Below are 26,211 nucleotides of genomic sequence, written 5' to 3'. Positions count from 1 at the left end.
CCCTCTCATGTTCTTCTAGTCTGTATCCTCCAGGGCATATAGGTGCTCGCTTGGAAAAATAACTCCAAGTACGGTTAAGTTCACTGTTTCCACTGAGTCTTAAGGGAGGTACAGAACTGAGCTCATAAGTTATTTAAAACCAGTGGATAAGGGCTGCACATTTTATATAGCTGCCACAGGAAACTGTACTTCCATGCAGCAACTCTTCAATTCCCTCTGTTTTGTCCTGTTCAGATGTGTGCCACAGTGCAGGTCCACAGAGCAGCCGTATTCTCCTACCTGTACTGCTAAGGTACAGCTTAATAAAGGGTGAAAAAGGATTTTTCACTGTGTGTGGTTTTTTTTTTTTTTTTCCCCCTGTCTATCTGTTTTGGCTAAATTCCTCTATATTTTGTCTCAATGGTTAAGAAATGCTGATTTTTTCCATTTTGGTGTTGTCCAAAGGATTTCCTCTCAGGAAAATCTGAGAGGAAATATGATAAGAAAGGATAATTTAGTTTTGAAATTTTTTACCTGGACATGCTTTCCATGATAAATACCCGTTATGAATGTTCACTCAGATACTTCAGGTAGCTGTTACTGAAGTTTAAAAACTTATACCAAACTTGTAGCGAATATGTTATTTAAGTTACTGTTCCGTTGAGGAAGTGAATTTTTTTTCCTTTCTTTTTTCACTTTTATTTTTTTATTTCTTTTTTTTACTTTAAACAGTGTTTGGGAGAAAAATGGTATAGACATTTTCAATGTGGAAGAATTTTGCAGCAAAAAAATCTCCTTATTTGATATGTTAAACAACATTTTGTTTGCTTTTCTTTTTTTTTTGCTGCATAATTTTTTTTCCTGGGTGTGTGATGCTGATGCTAGCTTCAGAGAAACATGCAAGCCTAGAAAACTGACTTTTATGTTGAGCCATCTCATGAGATGCTGCTCTCAACTCAGGGCTATTGCAAGGTGCTAAAGCAATGGGCATGGTGTAAAAGGACCAGTAGACTAAAAGACACTTCTAAAGACTGTTCAAAAGGCCTTTAGCAGATTAACATATTTTCTGCTGCAACAACATTGCTATGATAGACTCTAATGTTTCCAAAGGAGCTATTACAATCAATATTGCTAGCGATCCATAACTGAGAACTCTTTTAGTGGAATTTGAGTGGCTATTTCCCGCTCTGAAAATATAGAGGGAGTATAATAAGAAAAAGGCCTCCAGCTGTAGAGTTGTTCACTCCATTAGAGTAGTGTTTATACAACTTCCCCAGCATAAGTGCTTATTTAAGTATAATTAGACAGGGGTAACATCCATGCTGTTTATCTTAAAAAGCAAAGACAACATGTACCAGCCTTGACTATATGGCTGGAAGTCCACCAGTCTCTAGATAGAGCTGTGTAGTAATCCAGAAGGGTTCCAGAAGAGCTGTTTCTGGTTTTAAGGTCAATAAACTGTTTTAATAACTCCCTAAGAATGTATTTGCATATTGTGCCCCAGCTGTTCCAAAGCTCTTAAGATTTCCTTTAGCATTGACTAATATTGCTTGAACTGGAAACAGTACCCAGGTTTGCTCAGCACCCATTTGAGGAGAAGGGTAGACTTGAGAAAAACCTTGTGTACCCTGTTTGGTGATTCTCTTTTTAAGAATCCCCATGTATACCATTAGCATAAGGAAAGCACATGGAAGTAAGAGTTCTGGGAGCTTGAATTTTTTTTAAAACTGAGATTATGTCTCAGTTATTGCATTCACTCTGGGTTTCTCCATTTCAGAAAAATATCAACGAATTGCCAGGCCTGAAAGGAACAACAGCAAGCCTGATTATACAGTAAAAAAAAGGAGGACTGGCTTGCTAAGAAAGCTTTTGAAGGAGCTTGAGTATATACAGCTTGTTCAAGCATTGGCAAAGTGTTGTATAAGTGTCTAGTATTAGAAGATTCTTGGAGGTTTAAAATGAAGGAATTATTTAGTATTCAAAGAACTAGAGGTAAGAGTCATATAATGATATTATAAATGGAGAAGATTTAAGATAAAAAGAGGCTATCACAGTGAGCTAGTTTAGATTGTGGAATAGCTACTGAAAGGAAATGGTGGAAATCTGCAGACTTTTGATTTTTTAAGATGTGTGAAATAAAATCTAGGAAATATTAGCTATATTATAGTAATTGTCTTATATTCAGTTGATATGCTAATTAGGTTGGGCTGGATGATCTCAAGAGGTCCCTTCCAGCCTAAATGACTCTGTGAAACACAGGCTGTAGGAGTTAGGTCCTCAGGAGCAGCATGCTGGTCACTATGAAAGGAGGTTTTGAGAGAAAATGACTAAGCAGAGAGCATGAGTAGGTCTTGCTGACACTTGTGCAGTGAAAACCAAGTGAGGGAGAGACATGGTATGTTGCTCAGAGGATATCAGTGTCTACACCAAGCATGATCCTAATCCAGAGGTGCCATGGTGGGTACTGATTTTCTACAGTCTGTTGTCATATGATCTAGTTTGCCATATATTTGAGAATATTTGTGTCATATCTTCTGGGAAAAGAGTAGTCATATAATCCAGTTTGATCTACACCTAGGATAATCTGCTTGCATGGTTTATTATTGCCATTAAGTTTGTACTTTGTTTTTAATTGATTAGGCTTTATTTACCTTTGGTAGCCTGCTTTTTCATTTGGGAAACGCTGACAACACTACTTCCTCCTCATGTTCTGCCCCTTAGCGTGACTTGAATAACTCTTAAAATCCTGACTGTGCTGTATGATGAGGGGACTGGAAATAAAATCAGTCTTTTAGCAGTCCTCATGTGTGTCATGCCCTTATTACAGTACCAGTAGTGCTGGAAAGTGATGCATTATTTTTCTTCTGCTCTTCAGTTTCCCAGTGTTAACAGCATTTCTTGGTGTGATATTTTTGATTGTTGTTAGGTCAGTTTGACACAAAGTGCTCATGTGGCAGCATGCAGCCAAGCATAACTAGGTGCATATGCCACAGATGGCAGCAGCAAGGAAAACAAGACAGACTTGATTTTTCTCCACGGGTTTCAAGGTGTTCCCAAAACAGCTTCTAGAAAGCTGCTTTGTGCCTAATGGGAGCTGTGTGTGCGCATGTTTATATGCACATGTATATTTATAAAGCTCCAGTAGCTGCAACCATTTAAATGTAGCTGAAACCTTTATTGAAAAGAAGCAGCAGAGAGAAATCCCACTCTTTGCTACCTCTGTGTCCTTGTTCAAACATAGTAGGTGTTATAGTTGGATTGGCTGTGAAAAACCTAACCAACATAATTCTAAGTAGCAGTGCTCGATATTACCTCTGAGGGAGTGCATACAAAGCATCTTCAAAATTTAAAGAGGCATTAAGAATAGTGTTGGAATATAGACTAGGGAAAATTAGTAATAAAAAAAAGCTATTGCATTGTATAATTGATAATCTGGAACCTTAAATCAGCAGAAAGCATTACAATAATATATGCATGGTGCAGAGCATACCATGCAACACACATTCTAATTTCTAGAAGTTAAATTTGAGTAGCAAGAACAGAAGTTATCTTTTATCTTCATCACTTTATTATCATGGAATAGTTCCCCAATGAGTAGCACTTTCTCTCCTGTTGATAGTATCTAGCATGATAACATAGTTACACCGAAAGAGATAGTATTTCTTGTTGGCAAGGAACAGTGGATTTTTGTATCATGTATGCATTTAAAAATTCCTGATAGTACTTTTGTATGTATAGTGCTTCCCCCTGTGTTGATGTGCACATTCCTAAAATTCCTTTCAAAGTGTTCAGGAGACTCTGTGGCAATTTGGTGGGAGTTGTTTTAGTAACAATTGTATGTGATAGGATCTGTTTTGCTTGTTAAGCAAATCAGCTGTTTCAGCCTCCTGTGCTGAGAATAGAGACTTCTGATCTGGAGTCTTACACATTTAAAGTTCAGATTTTCCTAGTTAGGTTTTCTATCCTTTCATTTGCAGAAGGCTTAAAAATTGTCATACATATGCTATTGTAGACACAGTCACTGTACTTATTTACCTCTTATTTACTTTTTGCCTACAGAGTCCAAAATTCATGAAACCCTTGGTCATGGACCCTACATATCTTTGTAAGGGCACACCTGACTTGTTGCAGTGCAACTGGGTGGCTTTACCTTACAGTAAATGATTCCCACTTGTAATCTGAAAACTGCAAAATCCTTTTTTGCTGAAGGGATCAAAGGCAAAGTATGAGATGTCTAAAGTGTCTTAGCATTGTGCTCTGGCAAATTAAGTCTGAGATTGAGAGCTATGATACCTAGTCCTGATGTTAGAATGGGTGTTTATATAGTGGTGTAAATCTGCCACTTGTTCTCTATTTCCCTGTGTTGTACAGATTTACTAACAAAGCGAATGTGCTGTCTGTGGCGGTTTGTGTTGTGCTGCTGACACACTGAGACACACTGTCATTGAAAGTACATTTCCCTAGTCTGTAATCCAGGTGAGGAATCATGCTGAGCAGCTGCACTTGCTCATTTGGCAGCTTCACTGAAGCAGTTGGATTCTGCTAGTGTGTAAGGTGGGTGGGCTGGAAGGGAGAGATCCACCTTCCCCATTCCACAAAGTGTGGGATAGTTAAGCATGTGTGTGCTGGGAAGAATGATTGTCAAAGTCATCTCAGGGGTTTGGCCGTGTTTTAAGAGTTTGATTGTGTTTTAGTGGTTGGCACCTCAACACCAGTTTTGTAGCCTCACAGGGATGTAAAGAGACTGTTTCAGCCAGGGGAGTCAAATAAGTCAGGCTGTGGAATGGTAAGCTTAGCATCACAGATTCAGTTAGATGTGACTTTCCTTGGTGTCTAGAAGCAGCCAGTCAGCACATAAATTCAGAGGCTTCACCCAGCCACTAGTATAATCACTCTCAAACGGTTTTGCATCATCTCTTTTGAAGAATGTTTCGAGGCAGATTTTGGTGGTATTATTGTCAATTTACAGGGAATACATATTATATTACAGCTGTAGTTTTCCACAGACAGTCTTGGATCCGCAAAGTCTATCCTCAAGAGTCATCCAAGTCAGTGCCAGAAACAGGCAGAAATGGTTGAGTGCTTGCTACCATTCAGTTATCTCAATCTATCATACTGGGTAGAAGGTTTCACCCCTATTAAGTATATTTATATTTTATTTTATTTGCATAGTTGATAATTTTCAATGTTCTTTTAGCTTAAAAAATGTTAAGAAAAGCAAAGAAGCTTAATAAACCAAAGAAAAATTCCTTGGGGTCTTTGACCATGGAGAAACAAACATTACAAGCAAAGCACTTTGAATGAAATCACGATTGTTTAGACAAATGCACAAACTACTCCTGAGCAGAAGTAACCCAAGCAAGTTAGGTCCATAATAATGGTTTGGTTATTTCAGATCAGAAAAACTGCAACTGCCTTCAAATCTAGGTGTCCAGGCTTTCAGTACCTTTTCCCCCACCTCTTGTCTCATTTGTGTTCCCAAGTGTGCCAAAATGGCTTTAAACACCAAAGTATGTAGCATGTAGGTGAGACAGAGTTTTGGCCAGAAGTTACATGATTACCATTTTTTTGAGGATATTATTATGAACAGTCAGTGTAAGTGGGGGGGAAAAATATGTTAAGAGACAGGTCCCTTTTTCTAGCTTTTTGTGTCAGTCTGTTGTGACTTTGTGGGACACTGCATATGTTTTGAGCTGGAGGAAAGCCCTTGCCGGATGACACACTGAAGCTGTAGCTGACATTCAGAATAGAGAAAGCTGCAAAGCAAAGGCAGTTGGAACTTCCCCAAATGCTGCAAGAACAAACTGTGACATTTCCCACCCTTGTTTTTATTTGATTTAATGATTTGGCTTCAAGTCAGTTTTTGTTTCTATTGTTTAGCTTCAGCTGAAGAGCATTTTGTCCTCTTCCTTTTCTCCTTCCCATAGTTTGCAGTTCTATCTGCATACATCCTTGCTGAAGCATCTCTTTAATGGAAATAAGAAGGGGACATACCACATTGGTGGCATCTAAACTACAAGGACAGTTTGTAGGTTATCTCCCTACACAGTCTGTGGGGTATCCAAAGGTCCTGATCATTCAGCTTGGGAGATTTACTAGAGTCCTTGCTTCCAGCATTTGTGAGTTTTTGTTCTGGGGAGACCAGGTTCTACCCAGTTTGCAGAGAGCACTGGGATGCACAAAGGTCTAGATGTACCCAGTCGTATCCTGACATATGGTTAGATTGTAGTCCTTGTGTTCACCCAGGTTTGGGAACTGGGCTGTACTCTTGGGCCCAGCAGCTCTAGCATATTGTTCAGTATTGGCCCCATGTTAGCATTTACCCTGTATCTTGTAGTCTTTTGAATTTGAGGTAGAACTCAACATCTACCCCCAGACTCCTGCAGAGCTCCTTCCTACAGCCTTAGAGAAATGAACTCAGGTTCATGTGGGTTTGGAACACTATAGCTGCTTTTGTTTTGCTATTGTCTTGGAAATGATTTGGAATCTATGAGAAGGGAATGAGCAAATGTGTAGGAAAAGTAGCTCAATGTTTTGTCAGCTGATTTATCTTTCAGTTCAAATAGCAAAACTACCAGCCTTCCTACAGAAGTATGTAAAGTGTATCACATTTAGTAGGGTTTTGGTCTAGTAAAAGTTGTTCTACTTCTTTATATCTTCAGTTTTCATTTCAGAAATACAGCTCCTGAATTTGAATGCACTGTACTCCACTTACAAGCCAGCTGTAGCCTTTCAACCTTGACAAGATTCTGCTTTTGGATAGGCTTTGCATGCTGCCCCACTGGGGGCAGCTTAGCCCACGTTGGTTATTTAAATAAGAGAACAATATAAAGTAAACAGTTGCCTTTATAGGTTGTGTGAAATCCCTAGTTAAGAAAATATTAGGCAAGAAAAAATAACATGAGGAAGTGGCATGGTGTGGATATATGCCTGTGACACTCATCCCAACTAGTGTGGGGAAAATACAACAAAATTGAACCAGCCTTATTATATTTTTTCAGACACAGTTTAGCTTGCAGCCCTTTTCTCTCACAAACCACTAGAATTTGATTTGGCTAGTTCAACAAACCTACAGTCAGATGCATTGGCACAGCTGGGCTACTTAAAACTGGATCAGTTCCTCACATGTTTACATGAATGCAGTTGTCACCACAGGGATGAGAAGAAGCAATTAAAGGGTAAAACTGCATCTTTCTGCTGCTCTGGTTTGTACTGGTGAAAGTGCATTTGGACTTGTGGAGTGAGTCCTGGTGAAAGTTAGATTTACTGTATTGGTAAGGTGCAGTAATTACCATCTCATGAGCAAGCCTGAAATGAGTGTCTGCATTTGACACTTCCAGGAAACACTGGTGTGGAGTTGGTGTTTGATACAGAGCTCTGACCACTGATTGCCTCTGAGAGAGGAAAATGCCTCCTAGTAGTGAGGGCTGTTGCAAGCACAGGCAGCTGCTAAGTTTGTCTTCTGAAGGGCTGAGTTCCTGCAGGTCTTGCAGTCAGTGGTTTTCTTCAGTGAGCTTTTAGATTGCTTTGTAATATTAGATATTGAAAGATCTAATTTGAACAATGAGTAAGACATGCTTTGAGTTTGGAATTTTGTTTCTTTCATTCTTACTTTCATTTCATAAATTAAAGATGAAGTGATGACACTATGGGTTCATGAGTTGTCATGGTGTGGTCAAAACAAATATGTGCAATATTCTAGGAAAGTAAACCAATATATATGTATCATGGCTAGGGATAAATTTCTCATTCAAACTAATAGTTCTCTCCTAATTTTTGCACTCTAATATCAAAAGGTTTATGCCTTTGGTATTGTGTATTAGAAATGTTCACAATATGAGGTTTTTATGTAACTGCTGAGAAACCACAAATTATTATCGAGATATCCCAGTTTGATTTTCCAAGCTATTATGGAAGAAGTCTAGTTCCAGTAAAGTGTTTTCCTTGGGTCTTAAACTGATTACTAGGAGCCAAATGTCAAGAACAAGCCTGAATCAGTATTTATTGAGCACAGCTGGTGATCTATCAAGCGCCTACTGCTCGTGTTCAAAGGCAATTGCAAGGAAGGATTTGCACTATTGTGTTAGTGTGAAAAGAATGGATCTGATGGATCAAGGACCTTTCAGTCATCTTGCTTTTAGGAAATCTACCTGATGCCTGCTCTGAGCAAAGGGTGTTGTGCTTCATAAGAAGGGTAATAATTCAAAAGGCTGTGTAGCTTTTTTTGAGCTGCAAGTATGAACTGACCTATTAGCAATACCAAAACCAAATGGCCATGTTTTGCAATTTAATACTCTAGCAGTTACTGTGATGGTAATCCCAATATATAGGCTGCTCACATGATGTAGTCAGGTCTTGATGCTTTTGTCTGTATTCAAGAAGGTTATCTAAGGCCACAGTGAATGATTATAGAGTACCCAGATAAGGCTTTATAGAATAAAGGGTGGAAAAGTCTCATCCAACCTAGTGATCAGGTAATGATTCAGGGGTGACATGAACAGACCTCCAAAAAATTCCTCTCTTGCAGGTGTAGAGGCAGCTCTGTGTTTCCCCTGCTTCTTTCAGCACAGCAGTGAGGACTGGGAGGCTTTGGAGAGCTCTGTGTGATGAGGAGGGTTTGTTTCCCTGCTAAAGCACAGGCTATCTGTTCCACAGTGTGTGCATCCCTATAGCTCCAGTGATAAGTGAGAATAAAAATGTATTTAGGAGGGGGAGATAGTTACTTATGTGTGAACTGGCCTTGCATAAAGGTAGGGGTGTTACTTATGTACTTTCTTTCATCAGTTGCTAATGAGATCGTCATAGGAATTTGGTAGAAATTTCTTTTTTGGCTTTTTAAAAAATTATCTTTGTGAAAAACCAGGGAAATTCACTCTGGTGTGACACTGCAGGAGCTTGGTTAGGACTTCAGAGTTGTACTGGTTGTTGCTTTTCTTAAACACATATTAAGATTTTCCTAGTCCATAAAGCACAATAAAGTTTCTGTTAATGCAGAGCAGCAACTTCATAGGTCAAGCTTAAAGAATAAAACTGTTCTTAAGAATAGTGCTATAAGGTGAGAGTCGTATACTTGAGAGCTCAGCTGCAGCACTGCCAAAAGAAAATCACCAATTCTGTTAAAGTTAACTCTCTGTTGCTGTTGCTGTCCCTGAATTAGTGTCCCTGAGTACAGCAAGATGGTCAAATTGCAATGATAAGAAGCTTGTGGATTGATTTATTTCTTATACAGTTGATTACACATGCTAATGAATTGATTTTGTGCATTAAAAATGTATATTAATTTTTTTCTGGAATAATGTATTATGGAAAACCTTGGGAATTGTTTACCTAGCATTTGACATCTTATTTTGTAAATTATCTCTCTAGAGGGTTTAAGGTTGGGGCTTTTTATTTTGTATACATGTTATGTGCAAATTCAGCAGAAACAACAGCTTCAGTGTGGGCTGTGTGTAGGTTTTTAAAAGTAAAACCTTTATTATGTGTGTGCCATTACTCTTAACAAATGTTCATGACATCCTGTGCAAGAAGCAGCAGCAAAATGCCATGCAACTGGAGTACATAGCAATGAATTAGTGATAATGTATTGTGAAAGATGGTGAGTTTTTAAGGTAATTTGTAACTATTACTTCAAGTTGAGTAAATCATCCCTAGAGATCTGCTCTTGAATCTGTTTCCTTAAATTAGTTTATCTATTTATTTATCCTATTAAACATAACATTTTAGCAGAAGCAATTAAGAAGTTACACAGGTTGTGCTTCATGGTTTAGGCTCATGTCTAGGGTTGTCGCTGTGTGCTTCACTGCTAGGGAACTCATACTTTGGACAAGATGTTAAAGGTACCATTTGGCCATTCATGGAGAAAGTGAGTTATGATCCTGGTTCAAAGCAAAACAACACCCTTCTCCAGAATAGAATAGGTGTCCTAGAAAAATGTGTTTTCTTTTATTTAAATGCATGTAGAACTGATGTTGAAAATACATTAGTCCCTGCTTTTGCATGTCTGTTCAATTGTGCTTCAGAGAAGTACCTGGTTATTTTGTAAGCTATTTGAATGAGGTTATAAAGTATAACAAGATTTTATTCTGAGTCTTTTTTTCTGTTATGTTGGTTTTTTAGATACTTCAAGAAATGTCAAGGCATCTCCAGAAACAGCTGAAATATTTTTTCAGAAGTTAAGAAATAAATATGAATTCACAATCCTGGTGACCTTAAAACAAGCTCATTTGAATTCAGGGGTTATTCTCTCTATTCATCATTTAGATCACAGGTAAGTACTGATGGCTTTATGCCAGTTAATGAAAGCATATGTATTTATGCAGTAAAAAGTTGAACATAAATTAGAGCAAAATTGTTGTGTAGCAGATTATTTGCAAATATTTATGGAGTTTGGATAGACATACTGTACAGATTCATAAAAATTCACAAGTCAAAATCAACCAAGGAAGGGAAACAGGTGTTACTCTGTACATGTCTCTTGCCACTAAGGGCATGAAAAGCCACTTCTCTCTTGTCATTCATAGCCAAAAGGACCAGATGCTCAGCTGGTGTAAAACTGTCATGTCTCTATAGCTACACTGATTCACAAAGCCTGGCTCTGTATGTTCACCTCTTCACCAGTTGGTTTTAACACTGCAGGCAGTTTTAAAAAAGCAAAAGAATCCTCCAGTTATGGGCTTATACCTCCCCATGAATGGCAGAGCACTTTGCTCAAAATGTTGTCAGACTTAAAAAACTGAAGTGAGTGATGCATAGCATTTAAGGATTATCCCTTGAATAGGATAATGACTGCTAGAGAAATAAGATATTCTTTATATATCTGTCTGAGTAATAGCTATTAAAGATAACCACTCTGTGATTCTCTGACAGAATAAAAAGGAGTTTTCAAATGTGTGCTTTCTAAGCAGTCATTAGTGCAAGCAAGAGGCAAGCTCTGTTTTGGGTTCATAGTCCTTTTTATTTTCCTGTGTACAATCCCATAATTCTTTCTTGACAGTCTCACTACAAAATAACAACAGCAAAAAGGTTAAGACATGTTCAAGCACATGAAAATGTCTGTTTCTTTTACTTGAGTGTACACATTTTCATTAGCAAGCATGGTGTCAATTGTTTTGTGCTGGAAGATGCTCCAATTTTACTTGTATTCTATTTTCTCAGAGGCCCCATCTTCTGCAATTCACCTATTTGATAAAAGCCCCTAGAAACCAACAAGAAGAATTTAGAAAGGGGAAACATTCCCAAGGATCATTATGCCAAGTTTATAAAAACATCTTTGAATGTTGTGAGGGTGTGGTTGAATGCCTCCTGGATAGTATTTACAGATGTTGTATCGTAAAAGAGCCCAGGGGCTCATTGTCTGTTACCTATTTCTCATCTGCAGGAGTGAGTAATTTGCAAGGGACAGAACTGGGCAGCTCTGGTTATTGAGTTTTGAACTTAGACTGTACCATCATACAGTACATGGAGAAGTTTATTCTGGCTCAAATGAGAGAGTAGGTCTGCAGAGCCAGCTATGTCCTGGAAAAGCTACGTTTGCGGGAAGAATGTGGATTAGCTGGGCTACTGATAGGGCTAATGCAACTATATTTGAAGTCTCAAAGTTAGGGATGAAACCTTCATGTGCCAAAATAGCTGTGGAGGTGGGCAAAGAGGGAACCATTGTGAAACTTGCATACTCTGGAAAAATCAATAGCCATAGCCTTTATGAAAGGAGATAGTGTTTGCTAGAAAATCTTTCTCAGGAATGGCATGAAGAAAGACATGCCATAGAAGATCAAAAATATGTATAGTGTATAACCAAGCAAAACTTGACAACGATTAACTTGGAGAGTGGCCAGCTGGGAGAAAACCCTGCCATTTAGTGAACATAGTGTGACAAAAGTACAAGAAATAACTTGCAATGAACTTTCATTGAAGGGTTGCAGAAGAATTTGAGATACTGTTTGGGAAAATAATTCTTGAAACAAGTAAAGCTACGCAAGTAAGCCCACTGGTTGGTCTTATGTGAACAAGACTGCATTAAATTAATCCAGCCATAGTGAAGAAAAGGAGAGGTTAGAGCAATGCCTGGAATCCAGATTGCTTGACTGTACAAACATAATGATGCTTAACTCATTTGAATGTGGTTCATCCATGTCATCTGCCTATGCCCAGGGTGACAAGTAGGATTCTGAAAGTCTTATGATTTTATGTTGATATATTCTTAGGGATGGGTGATTAAGCTTTTGACATTATATTGATAACATTGATACTTGTTCAAGAAATTTCTCTCATAGCTTAAATATTTGCAGGTTTTATTGTTACATTTTCATCACATTCTGTTTATCTGCATATTGGAATCTGAACTGTCTAACTGCAATGGAAAGCATTTGTCAAGGTTCCTAGCTGAAATGTGTGTAGGTATTTTAACTGTCATGTGTGACTTAGTGGCATTGCTGAGCATTTTTGGGGCCCTTTTTCTCTTTAACTTGTGGAAATTATTATTACTCTTATTCTAGTTATAGTATTAGAGGTATGAAAAAAGATAATAACCTGTTTGTGCATTGTTGAAAAACTCCTGACACTATGTTTAGCCAGTGTGACCTCTTCATCTTACTATGTTCTCTTAAGTGATACCTAGTGTTTACAATTGCTATATAATGTATATTTTATGTTTGGTTTTGGAGTCTCCTTGTAAGCCTTTGGGTAATCAAAGAAGAAGAAAAAAGCCTTCTCAGTTATTTAGGCAAAGAGTCACTCATAGTGTAAAACTATTCTCAACAAAAGTATGGCTGGAAAGAACTTGCAGCGATTAAATTAGATGTGCACTTAGGCTTTGTGGTCTGTAATGTGCTAGGATGTGCAGAAAGATGTTGGTGTGCCATAGTAGTGTCTGTTCTGTTTCACTGTGCTAAAATGAGGGCTGTCTCAGATCTGGAATCGGGCTAGCATCTCTGAGTCACCTGTAGTTTCTCTTATGATTTAATGTTTTTACGGTGAACAGCAATAAAGACAAGAGAATGCAGAAGTTAAAAGGAAGCATTTGGATGGGTTACATTAAGTAACTGCTTCTTCAGTGCTGGATCTCCATCTCTCTGACCTTGCCCCCGTCTGACCAGGGACTTGTCTATAACAGTCCTTTAGTTCTTAAATAACTTCTTGTGAAGTCTCTGTCACAGCAGTCATCATAGTTAGTAGGAGAAGTAGCAATGCCAGACCTGGCTCCACTCCTTTGCCCCAGCTTTAGCCCTTTTATAACACCTCTGATGTCAAAAAAGATGTGCTAGTACTGAACTGCTGCCTTGTGGCTATATTCCTGATTTACAGAGGTCAGTACTAGGTCTTACTGTTCTGCAGTAAGGAGTTGAATGGTGATGAGGTAGGCTGAAGGGTGGCAGTAACTGAAGGATATAATCAGTTATCGCACAAATAACTTTTCATATGCTTTATTTTACAGAGGTTTCATAATAATTAATGGCTCTAGGGTAAAAGAATTTCTAGGGTACAGGAAAATAAAAATGCTTATAAAGTGAAAAAAGGTATGTTCATTTATCGTGGCTTGGTAAATACATGTTTTTGAAAATAAATCAGAGTAAAAACTCATCCTCTACATGAGTCTAGGGATTGCAGTGCAAATATTGAAGGCATTTCCTAAATTGCAGTTACTTTTTTAGTTTTATGATTTTATCTGTAGCCTAAAAATAGTTTACATGATTCAGAGTTTACTGATTTAGTCTGTGTTGTCTAGTTTTATGTAGTTGTTATCATTCTTTTTGTTGGTTCCCTTTTGAGGATCATCAAAAATGAATACTTCCACTGAAATACGGTCATGCAACTGTTTAAGGCTTTGGGTCTTAAGAAGTTGACAGGACCAGTCTCACAAAGATTTCCCTCTAACATCATATGCTGAGTGCTGTCCCTGGACTGTCAGAGATGCAGAAGTTCTTCATATAAGTCTGAGGCTTGGGCATTTGCTGAGACTGGGCTGTTGCTGTCACCACAAAAAAGTAGGTCCCAAAATGATTTTCTGCAAATATAGTAACCTTTTCATACACAATTAAATGCTTTTATTTTTATTCTCTTAGTTGAATATCAAAGCTGACTTTCCCTTTTATAATGATTATACTTTTCTCTGGTATTTAATATATTGAAATATGTTTAAAATAATGTGAAAGTGAAACAATCTGAAACAACCTGTAACTGACCCTTTCTAACTTGCTCATATGTTTCCATAGATATGGCTTTTTTTCCCCCACTGACTGGTGCAGCCAAGGAGTGCAGGCAGTGGTAGTTTTGGGTCCGGTGTGGAGGTGATACTTTAAAAAACACCACCTCTTCTGGTGTCAGGGAATTCAAATTGCAAGTCAGTAATTGTTCAGATGAATTTCAGGCAGGTGAATGCATCTTTTATGTATGGCAGGTTTACATGTGGCTTATGTCTGAAAGACAGAAGTTATGAGTGTTTTAACTTGGGAGCATCACCTTGATACATACAGTGCTCTGCCTAAAATACATTGTACTTCACAATAACAAGGTAAATATTTTGACTTATGTTAAGGAAGGGATGTCTGAAGTCTGAGTAGAAGCACTGTTTTGACACTGATTGCTGTGTGCTTGGTTTCAGCCTTCGCTTTAAGCTCTGTTACCCTCCTCTCTTCACTTCTGAATTTGTCTCACCCTCTTGATGGAAGAGTCAGAAGAGAGATGATTTTAATCTGCAACGGGGTTGTGATGTATGTTAGGTCTGGCTATTCCATCATATGTTGTCATTCAATCATCAACAGTGGAGAGAGAGAATAAAACTTTTTCCTCCCTTTGTGGTTAATGGCTTTATGTAACCCATGTTACATTCGTATCTCTTGAGATAGTGTGTATTAGGGCCCTTAAAGGATGACGTTGCTGGGTTGTAGTTTAAGTATTCTTTCTTTTGTTAGTACTTTTTATATCCTGAAACAGCTCTGACATCAGATTCAATCATCAACAGTGGAGAGAGAGAATAAAACTTTTTCCTCCCTTTGTGGTTAATGGCTTTATGTAACCCATGTTACATTCGTATCTCTTGAGATAGTGTGTATTAGGGCCCTTAAAGGATGACGTTGCTGGGTTGTAGTTTAAGTATTCTTTCTTTTGTTAGTACTTTTTATATCCTGAAACAGCTCTGACATCAGTAGAATATTATGGCATTCCCTATCACTTAATTTGTATCTCTACTAATTTATTCAGTTTCTGCCTTACTTGATGCTTGTTTTTGCAGCTCTTGGTGTCTTGTGATTATCTGCTGTCAAATAGTCTGTACTGTACAGCAGTTTTAGACCTCTTTCAGGATGTAGGAGGAACTTATTTGCAACATTTTTTTTCTCCTACTGATTTATGTGTGCAAGGAGATAAGTTGCCAGAGGTAAATTCCTGATGCATGAATTTTGTTCTCTCGTTTGACCATTGTATTAAAATAGAGGTGGAACTGTGTTCCCTGCTTTTGATGTATGAGTGTTGGTATTTCTGGACTGCAGAGTGAAGTATCCTCTGACACCACAAAATCTGCTGCAAACATGTCACATGGGAGAAGCTTTCAGTATTTTCCGCTTGAGGCAATAATTTGCTGAGCAGACATTAGGTAAGACTAATATGAGATTAATTTTCAAACATTAAAGCTGTGTGTGGCTATACTTTGTGCCAAAAGAAGTAGTAGCTTATTTCTGCTTTTTAAACCGCTCCATGATGTTCTTTGTGGAGTGTTATAGTGTTCCATTTTTTGGTATTAAATCTTAGTTGCTGTTACTACTTGGTTGGTGATAATTATTAACCCTCCAGAATTTGTCCATAACAATCAGTTGCTTTTGAATTTAACTCCTCTAGTGGTTTAAAACTTCTCTGGTGTCAGTCTTCTTTTCTTTTGGTTCAGTTTGCATGTTTCATCAAAGGGGTCAAAAAAAGGTGTTTTCTTTCATTCATTCACTACTTTTCTAGTGTGTGAGAAGATTCTGTGGGACAAAGGATTCTCTGTGTGGACACTGACAGCTTGGCTGGGCTCTTTATCTCAGAAGAGAAAAGTTCCTTGTTTCTGTTGGTTTGGGAGATTGACTTCTATCCCCAAGTATGGGGTTGGATGGAAATATTTATGACCACTTTTGTGTTATGCTGGTTTTATGCCTTCATGATGTTAGGAATTACCTGTTTCTTTAAGCATTGGTTATAAAGGCTATTATAAAATTGACTGATGTCGTGTCAGTATTGCTTGGGTTGTGGTTTTTTGCTTCCATTTAGTTTATGCTTCATAACAAAAAAAAACCCCCAAAACCCCACCAACAAAAACTCAATAGGATATGAATTCTTGTAGTGCACCATTCTGTAACTTTTGTTAACTGATGTGAGGCCAGCCTGTCTTATGTGAATCATTGCAGTGCCAACTAATTCAGGGTGAATTGGTTGAGAACTTTACAGAATGCTCATATGCACCTGGAACCTGTTAATTGAATTGAGACTAGTTGTCAGGCCTACTTGAATAAGAGACAAAAGATTTGTTCCTGCCTATGAGACTGGAAACCACCACAGAAATAATTGAAATGTGAGTCCTGACAGATGCTGTTATTCTTCAGTTGTTGTTTGAAAGGCTTTCTATGAACAAGTAAATAACAAAGAAATCTGTGTTTTATTGGAGTAGGGAACAGTAGGAGTTATGTTGAAACTGCCTTTTTCTTTTACTAATACATATGTTGAAAAGTTGTTTATTGTATTTGCAGCCTTGCTCTCTTTGGAGAAACTTTGTCAAGAAATAGAATTAAAGGGGTGGTTTATGCCATTTGTTTTTACAGCATTTGATCTGAGACAGTTTTTCCTTCCTTGATTTTTAGTAGAAGTGGAAGCTTCAGATAGGCAAGACTGATATTCCTGGGACTGTGAGAGAGTGAGAACAAAATGGAAATAAATATATTGATAAATGGGGTTAGTAAGGGGGATAAGAGGAATGAAAGCAATTGTTCAAAGGCAAGAATTAGTGTTTCAAAAAGTATTTCTTTGTTTGGGAATTTGATTTCATATCCACAGCTCAAACAGGAATGGCATGGACAATGTGCTGTAATATTGGGTTTGAATTTTTCCAAGACTAAGCCAGCTCCTTTTGCAGGAATACCTTTTCTTGGAGTGCTTTGAAGAGATTGGAGGGATCTCAGTTTCTGCTGAGCTCCCTCAAATGTTGCAGGGGAGGCCAACTGGGAGCCTCACCTTGTCTTCAGCAGTAACATTGGAGGTTGTGGAATATCTTGCTCTTGTGACAGCCAGGGGCTCTTGGATCACAGCAGTGAACTCAGCAGAAGCTACGCAGACTCTGCAGGGGGCAAAACTTTGCCTTCCTGATGTAGAGACGTCGTTGAGCTCAAGTTTTGGGGGGCAAGCAGAGAGATCTCTTAGGTAAGAGGCAAGTTCTTGACTTCAAAGTGAGCAAAGGCTTCCAGACCACAGCAGCCCCACTGAAATCAGGTAAGGGGCTGCAAGATGTTGATATAAACAATATCTTATTGATACACATTTTTGTCCCTCATGCTTAATTAGTTTGCATTGGGGACAGTAGCAGAAACGATTTGAACAGCCTCATATGTTTGTTTCCTAGCCTCCTCTTTCACACTAGGGTACTGCAGCCCCCCTCTCCTAGCTGCTACCATGTGCTGCGTCTTCTTTCTGTCTGGAGAGAAGCTGCAATACTGTGCAGTAGTAGTTTGTGCAGTTGAATGTGTGTGGATAGTGTCTCTGCCCTTCCAATCATCTCTTGTCTGGGTGTTCTCTCCCATCAACATCCCAACGTGGTGGGTTGCACTGAGCATGGAGCTCCATTGCCTGAGCACATGAGGAATGCACCTTCCTCCTCCTCAGCTGTCCAGTGTGATGTGCAGTCTTGTGCTGGAACAAAGCTGAAGTGGTGGAAGAAAATAAACAGCAGAAGAGATGTAAATGCCAGAATGATCAGTAGCTTGCTGGCTGGGATGCTTCTGAGGCATTTTCCTTGCACTGTTAATTTCCACTGATTTGGAACAGGGACTTGATATTTTTTTCCATCTGAGGCAAGTGCCTTGAGGAGTATCATTCTCTTTTTTTCTCCCTTCCACTTGATGCAGTGGTGATGCAGCTTTGTTGGCAGTGCTTGACCAGGGCCATGCTGCTAAACCAAACAGTGCCCAGGCTGGAGCACTGGCCTGCTGTTGTCCATTTTGCATAATTGTTAGCGTCTTCCTTGGCATGTTTCTGTCTCCTGCAGTTAGCACCAGTTAGCAAGCAGATGATGTCAGGGCAGTTTGTGGAGCAGCATTGGCCAGGGACTGTTCCTACCAGGCAGTGTGGAAAAACCCCACCAGTTTCAGGGGAGAGGGGTGAGAGTGCCCATAGAGATGAGTTGTAGTGTAGTATCACTGTTAATATTTGTCTTCAGGGCCAGGGAATGGGCCTTGCTGGCTTTATTTATTAGTACAGGCATACACCTTGACATTAGCTTACTGAATTTAGGTTGTTCTTGTACCTTACTTAATGTTTTTGATTGGTGAGCGTGTATAATGGAAAACACCATCAGGCTGACCTGAGAGGCAGGTTTTACTGTCCTGTTGTTTGTGTACTCTGTATCGATATGGGTAATACCCTCCTGATTTTGAGCTCTCTTTACTTGGGATCACTGCTTTTCATGGGATTTAAAAGTATCTGAGAACATCTTTCAGAGAGTCTTAGATGTGCTCTCTGTCTCTCATTTTACCTGGAACCCTACAAGCTTTGCTGTAAGAATGTTTGTTTCTGTTAAAAGATTTGGTTTCAATGAATGGATCAGCATTTTTGAACAAAAATATCTTAGTCAGCAAATTTTTGTCCTGCTCTAAAACTGTATTCAGCAAGAGAATGGGACAGGAACAGATTTGGTGGCTTTCCTGCCCAGTGTGCACTTGCACTGAGGGCTACCAACTTAGCCAGAAAAATAAAGACCATTTTTTTGTTTCTCACTCCATGGCAAAACTTGGCTAGGTAGAGCTCTAGATAAGGAAAAGAGCAAAGCTAGTAAGGTTAAGCAGTAGTCTAAGTGAGAGCTGGGGACTAGATTTTTTTACAGGTATAATGAAGCTACCATTTGACGTTTCATATAATCATAGAATCGCTTAGGTTGAAAAAATGAAAAGATATTTGGCAATATTTTGATGCCATGTTGTTCTAGGGGATGCAACAAGCAGTAAAAACTCCTAGTTAATGTTTCAGAACACTTTAAGTGTTACTTCCAAATAGAAAAATAAAGCTCACACTCCTGACTGCCCGGACATCATACCATGGAAAATAGCAAATAATGCATTGCTGAATGTCTTGATGGTGCTGCATGAATTGCTTTTTCATCTTCATAACCTATACACAGCAGAATTGCTTATGCTATTGTAGCCATAGATCTGCTGACTCCCAACACCTATCCAGCAATTGCAACAGATCAGTGCTGGGCAGCAGAGAAAACAACACTGTTTTCTGTCTCAAATTCCTTTGGGGCATTTGAAACAAATTTCTTCCTCTTATGAAGACAGGCTCATCCTTAGTACATAAGGAATTGTTGCCTGGCTGGTTTCCAATAGCAAATAATGCATTACTGAATGTGGTGATGGTGCTGCATGAATTGCTTTTATGTCTTCATAACCTATACACAGCAGAATTGCTTACTGCTATTGTAGCCATAGTTTGCAATAAATAAGGTCTACTGAGTAGGATCTCTTTTGTATGTTTTATATAATTATACCCAACAAAAAGGCCAGAACATTTGTATGAAAAATATTCATATAAAGATTATTCATAAGTAATGGAGATAAGTATTTTAATTTTTTTCTGAAGTACATGTTCCTCTTTAATTTTATTGGTTTTACTTTTATTTTTAGTGTAGGTCAAAGAGCCATGAAGAACTCTTGTAACGTTATACCCATAACTGAGTAGGAAAAGTTAAAAAACCCCCACCACACTGTAATAAATTCATAAGCATCAGACATGATATCTTGCCTTTATCTTCTGAAATATTTGTCTACATGTAAATTGAAGTTGAAATTATTAGTTGCCTGGAGTAAGAGTGGGCAGTGTGCATTTGCTGTGTGAGCAAGAATGCCAAAGGAACAAGTGAGCCATCAATGACTTGGTGTTGCCAACACTGGTGGAATGGGCTGTACCTCCCTCTTACTGGTACTGTGTACACCAGGACCATTTCCCAACACTGGTGGAATGGGCTGTACCTCGCTCTTACTGATACTGTGTACACCAGGACCATTTGGTGTTTCACCTCCTAAGTCTCTGGCCTTTTTTCCTGTACATCCTGACTTTTACTTCCTCAGTCTCCCTTGTTCAGGTCTGTTGCAGCCAAAAGGTGCTGCCTGGGTGTGACCACATGCCCTTTGTCAGGATGGTTGACAGAGCTCCACAGTTGAGAGATCTGCTGACTCCCAATGCCTATCCAGCAGTTGCAACAGATCAGTGCTGGGCAGCAGAGAAAACATCACCCAAATTCCTTTGGGGCGTTTGAAACAAATTTCTTCCTCTTACGAAGACAGGCTCATCCTTACTCAGTACATAAGGAATCCTTGGCTGGCTGGTTTCCAAGCAGAACAGCTGATCTGCTGCAGTGGCCTTGGCTGTTGCCTTTGCAGTGATTGTGCATGCACAGAGTGATCTATGGAGATGTAACCATCTATTTTTTTTTCAGGTTGACATTTTCTTCTCCACATGTCAAACATAGTAAAACCTAAGCACATATAATCTCCCTGCGAAGTTGAATCTGTTGGACCCAGTGTGTGTGGGTTTTTTCTTTGTTTTTTGGGTTAGAATCAAGTGGGCTGGTATTGATTGAAGAGCTGCAGAGATTATAGACATTAGAAAGGGGGAACAAGTACTACTGTTGTATTGTGTTCCTCATTGTGGTTTATTTTTCACTCCAAGAGCTGTTTGCACTCTGCAGCGTCGAAGAGCGCCGTGGAGCTGCTGGGAGAAGCATCAATGTTTGTAATTGGTCTTCTTTGGCTGTTTTCTCCCTGCAGTGAGTGGGTTGTGCTGGGCTGGTGTGGACAAGAAACCAGTGACTCAGCTAATGAGGGTCTCCTGAAGCTTTTCAGTAATGAGATTTTTTGGCTAGGAGAAGACTGGAGTACCATGCAGTTATTGTTTCCTTTGGGAGTAAGACCTTTAGGAACCAAAATCACCCTCTGTTCTCTCTCAAATGATTAGTAATCCTGAGTTTACACAGAAGTGTAGAGTGGTTTTGTCACTATAAATGTATTTTTAAAATCCAGGTGTGTTTAATGCTTAGCATCCTTCAAGACCTTTGGAAAGCACACACCCACAGCCTCACAGATGGAATGAGAAGTCTCACTGTGGGTAGACTTTGCATTTCCACCCATATCTGTTTGTCAGTGCTGAGGCTTGTCCCATCTCCTGAAACTCATGAGACTGAGACAGCCATTTAAGTCCAGGCAGTTAAACAAATGTAGAAAAGTGGATTAGCAATCACCATATTTTGGTAAAAATGAAGTGGAAATGATTCACTTTCATTTCCCTGTGTCTCAGCAACATGGTGTTTGTTCAAGCTGAATGCAATACTGTTCTGGCTGTCATTCCACTTGCTTTTCTAATTGTGTTTTGCTGCTGCCTCTACAGATTATTAATAAGCCATAAATTATTCTCCTAATAATTCTCCTAATGGCTATTATTTTCTTTCTCACTTTGATGCATATTTTCTCCTTTAGAAGGTAGTTGTATTTGTTAGCTTATTATTTTCTTTCTCACTTTGATGCATGTTTTCTCCTTGAGAAGGTAGTTGTATTTGTTAGCCTACCCAAGTGGAAGAACAAAAGAGATTGCCTGTGTATGTCAAAACAGAGCGTTAGTCACCATTAAAACGAAACCCCAAGTGTCCACAGTTTTTACACAGCTTTGCATAGGAGGATTTCCTTGCTTATTACAGCATCATCGATTCTCAGCATCCTCTCTCAGCAGTTCTTAATTCCTGAAATTTGTATGGCAATATCTTTTTTTATTTTTGGCAAATCCGTGTTTCATTCACAGATTTCATTATCTTACCTACATAAGGGACAACATGAGTGTTTGTTTTATACCTTCTGTACTGACTATGTCTACTGGTGCAGTTTGTTCCCTGCCTGCCTGCATTTCTGTGAGCTGGCATCTGTTCTGCCTTTGACTTTGAAAGAAGAGCTAGCTGTTGGTTCTACCAGGAGATAATGTTTCAACAATATCCATGCCTTTCATTTTCAAGTTTATGTCTGTAAGGGGAGGTAACACTTAAAACTTGCTGGAGGAGTCCAGTTCTGTAATGTTCCACTTCTCTGTTAGTTTGAGACTGACCTTATTTTTATCCTTGAATCTTGAGTTATGAAGGAGGTTATTAAGTTGACTGATATCCTGACACTATTGCCCAATTTTTTTTCCAGCCAGGCCTTCAATTAGTTTCTACTTCTTGCCAATGCAAGAATTTTTTTTGGGCCATGAGGAGGTAAATTGTCTCAGATGACAAAATTTATTGCTGACTCTAGTTAACTGCTTTGTTAATACTGGGGAGGAAGAAGAAATTGTCCTTTGCTGGTTTTGCAAAAGCCTAGTTGTTTTCATGCTGTTACTAGGCATGTTCCACTGTGAAACAACCTGGAGGAAGGGGAGCTGTGTAGTGAGCCCAGCCTCCTGCCAGGGATAACGGTTCTACAACATAGTTTTGATTTGGTCTCATCTTCACTCTTCAAAACCACAATCATTGTCTTGTTTATTCTTCAGTATAGATAGCCTGCTAAAGTAAATGGCATCACGCTGGAACACATCCCACTCTCATGCCTGATTGCAGGTACAGCTTCAGAAATAGACAAAAATAAATTGCTCTCCCAGTTGTGCATCTCACCAGCTTCAGAAATAGACAAAAATAAATTGTCTGCTCTCCCAGTTGTGCATCTCACTACATACATTGTTATTTTCCTTGCTTTTCAGCTGTAGGCCATATATAATTATTGGAGAATTTCATTTTGGTTTTTATTTCCTGTGTAAAACATTTTTTAGGGGGAATTTTCAAATGAGAAACTTTAAAAGACAAATGGTTTGTCAGGCTTTTCCCTAGAACAGATCCAACATGCAAGAGACAGGCCTGTCTGACTAAGTAGTGGGACTGGTTATGGAATGCTTTTTAAATTGAACTGCTAGAATTTCACCATCAGAGCTTGTGTTTGCAATCTGCAACTCTGTAGGTGGACTTACCTCAGTACAGCTGCAATGCTGTTTTTTTCTGATGTATATACATATTAACATATGTTATGTGTGCACATAGACATGTGTATGTACATTAACATATGTTATGTGTGCACATAGATAGACATGTGTATGTATATACAAACACTCACCCCACAAATACACAATTATTTAACAAAGCAGATATGTACACGTATATAAATTGTTCTGAAGAGTTCTTGATTATTTTTTTCTGTTTCTTTGGAGAAATGTCATTATAAAAAATAAAAAGAGATGTAACTACATCTGAAAGCAAACAAAGCAGTGTTCAGTCTCAGTCCTTACTTCCCTAGTTGGTAATTGCCAATGATGTCCCTGTTGCAAAACTCAGAGTTACCTTTTGTGCATTCATGCCTTCGGAGTATCCTAACTGTGCTTTCAGGATATGAGGTAATTATTCATAATAACGTAATTATATTTCCAATCAGATCATGTTATAACTACATCTGAAAGCAAACAAAGCAGTGTTCAGTCTCAGTCCTTACTTCCCTAGTTGGTAATTGCCAATGATGTCCCTGTTGCAAAACTCAGAGTTACCTTTTGTGCATTCATGCCTTCGGAGTATCCTAACTGTGCTTTCAGGATATGAGGTAATTATTCATAATAACGTAATTATATTTCCAATCAGATCATGTTATGGAAAATTCAGGATATGAGGTAATTATTCATAATAATGTAATTATATTTCCAATCAGATCACGTTCTGGAAAATAGTGTTGCTAGAGGAAAAAAAATTTGGCTTGGAATCTTATGTACTTAAATGAAAGTTAGAACCTGTTATTATGTGTCATTGTCAAGAAGGCTGCAGTAGAAATGTGAGAAGGGTCTACTTTCATCTTTGTATCTCCTGCTTATTTTTCTCCCTCTTTTAAATAGTTCCTGCATAATAATGAGAAGATGTGTTATGTAAAATGTTGCTGTGCTGATAGGAATGGTTCATGACATGATGATCCATTTGTGATACAGGTACCTGGAGCTGGAAAGCAGCGGTCATCGAAATGAAATCAGGTTACATTATCGTTCAGGCAGTCATCGCTCCCATTCAGAAGTATTCCCATACATTTTGGCAGATGATAAATGGCACAGACTTTCCTTAGCAATCAGTGCCTCTCACTTGATTTTACACGTGGACTGCAATAAGTAAGTTAAAGAGTGTTGTTTTATAAGAAGTTGTCACATTTGGAATATTCCAGCTCTGAGTAAATTAAATGATAACTTGGGACCGTATTTTCCACTTCCTTTCCAGAATTTATGAAAGAGTTGTAGAGAAGCCTTTCATGGACTTACCTATGGGTACAACCTTTTGGCTGGGACAGAGGAATACTGCACATGGTTATTTTAAGGTATGTGTTGCCTGAAAGGAACAGCATGAACTTAAATAAAGTGCTTAAGGGATTGAAGCATCTTTCATATGAAGAGAGGCTGAGAGACCTGGGATAGTTCAGCCTGGAGAAGAGAAGGCTTGGCAGAGGTCTGGAGGGATCTTACCTTTATGTATAAATACCTGAATGCATGTGGGGAATGAAGATGAGGGATCCAGACTCTTGTCTGTAGTGCCCAATGACAGGCCAAGAAGCAATGGCCTATCCATCCCTGTGTTATCAGCACTGTTTCCAGCACAAATCCAAAACACAGCCCTGTGGAAGCTACTGTGAAGAAACTTAACTCTACCTCAGCCAAAACCAGCACATAATCGTTAAGGGTTTGCATGTACACGTTTTTCCTGACACTAGTTCTTTAATATTCTATTCTATTTAAGAGTTATGCACATTTTATTTGGGAGCGTATTTCAAAGTAACTGTAACTAAAACTGTTTTCAAATTAATTTTAAAGGTTATTTTCTAGCTTTTCTGCACTGGCTAACTAAAAATAGCAATGAATTCAAAACTATCAAACTCTTGCCACATAATTATAGCTTGACACTTAATGTTGCATCTTTAAAAAATATTCAGTATGTCTGTACATTTATCTGTTTTAATTTGTTTATTCTTCCATTACTGCATTGAATCCAGGCAAGAAGCTGTTTATTCATAAGTATTATTTTTAACAGGTAGTTTTTCTGTGTGGGCTTTCATGTTTTCCATGGTGAATGGAAAACATAATTTTGACAGGTAAAACAATGTATCCTTTTTTTTTCTCTCCACTTATAAATAGGGCATAATGCAAGATGTGCAATTACTTGTCATGCCTCAAGGATTTATTTCTCAATGTCCAGATCTTAATCGCAGTAAGTCAATTAATTCTTAGGTCTTAAAATGAAAGGTGTTATTTGTACCTTCTTTCTGTCTTATGAGCTTTCTTAAAACTTTGAATTTAAGTGTATTGGTTGTCAGCTTTGACATGATTGAACATATTTTGAATACTTTTTTTTATATTAACATGCATATTTTATTGTTCTAGCATGCCCAACTTGTAATGACTTTCATGGACTTGTGCAGAAAATTATGGAACTGCAAGATATTTTAGCCAAAACATCAGCTAAGGTAATGTTTACTAGGACTCAAGTAATAGGAGAAATGAGGACTATCAGGCTTTAATCACTTTCTTTTTAGATTATTTATGCTTATGTGGGGATGTGCACATGGGTATGTGCAGAATGTCTTTGCGTGATATGTTTATATTTATATACCTGTGTCTATATATACAAATTCCTGGTTCAGAGAGTAATGTCTTTGTAGGATCATATATTTTAATAGTAAACAACATCCAATTCCTGAGAAAGGAAAGGGTTAATAGATATCCAAGCTCTATCTATTAAGCTAACAAATCAATAAACATAGAATGAAATAAGTAATTGTGCTTATAGAGCTTATTGCAGCAAGACTTACTGGTCCAAGACTTTTCTAGACCTGAGCCATGAAAGGCATGTTGTGACAAAATAGAGGCAAGACAAGAAATTAAGAACTCAAAGCAGGGCTTTCTTCTTTCTTTCCTGTAGATTATTACAGCAAAAGCATTCATGTCTGCTGATGAAAATAGACTAGTCTT

At 38.4% G+C, this 26,211-nt stretch overlaps 1 protein-coding gene across 1 annotated transcript in view; it reads left to right on the top strand.

The window, feature by feature from the left end:
- NELL2 (NEL-like 2 (chicken)) overlaps positions 1 to 26,211 on the top strand; it is a 133,798-nt gene that overhangs the window by 7,791 nt on the left and 99,796 nt on the right. The window contains exons 2-6 of the mRNA XM_009072914.1: positions 10,096 to 10,246; positions 24,190 to 24,363; positions 24,470 to 24,566; positions 25,378 to 25,450; positions 25,624 to 25,706. Coding sequence (XP_009071162.1) covers positions 24,501 to 24,566; positions 25,378 to 25,450; positions 25,624 to 25,706 — 222 coding nt within the window. The 5' untranslated portion in view covers positions 10,096 to 10,246; positions 24,190 to 24,363; positions 24,470 to 24,500. The remainder of the gene's footprint in view (positions 1 to 10,095; positions 10,247 to 24,189; positions 24,364 to 24,469; positions 24,567 to 25,377; positions 25,451 to 25,623; positions 25,707 to 26,211) is intronic.

Source organism: Acanthisitta chloris, unplaced genomic scaffold (assembly GCF_000695815.1).
Source record: "Acanthisitta chloris isolate BGI_N310 unplaced genomic scaffold, ASM69581v1 scaffold2044, whole genome shotgun sequence".
NCBI classification, from domain to species: domain Eukaryota; kingdom Metazoa; phylum Chordata; class Aves; order Passeriformes; family Acanthisittidae; genus Acanthisitta; species Acanthisitta chloris.
The sequence above is the reverse complement of the archived record's forward strand: the minus strand, read 5'-3'. Positions and strand labels throughout refer to the sequence as shown.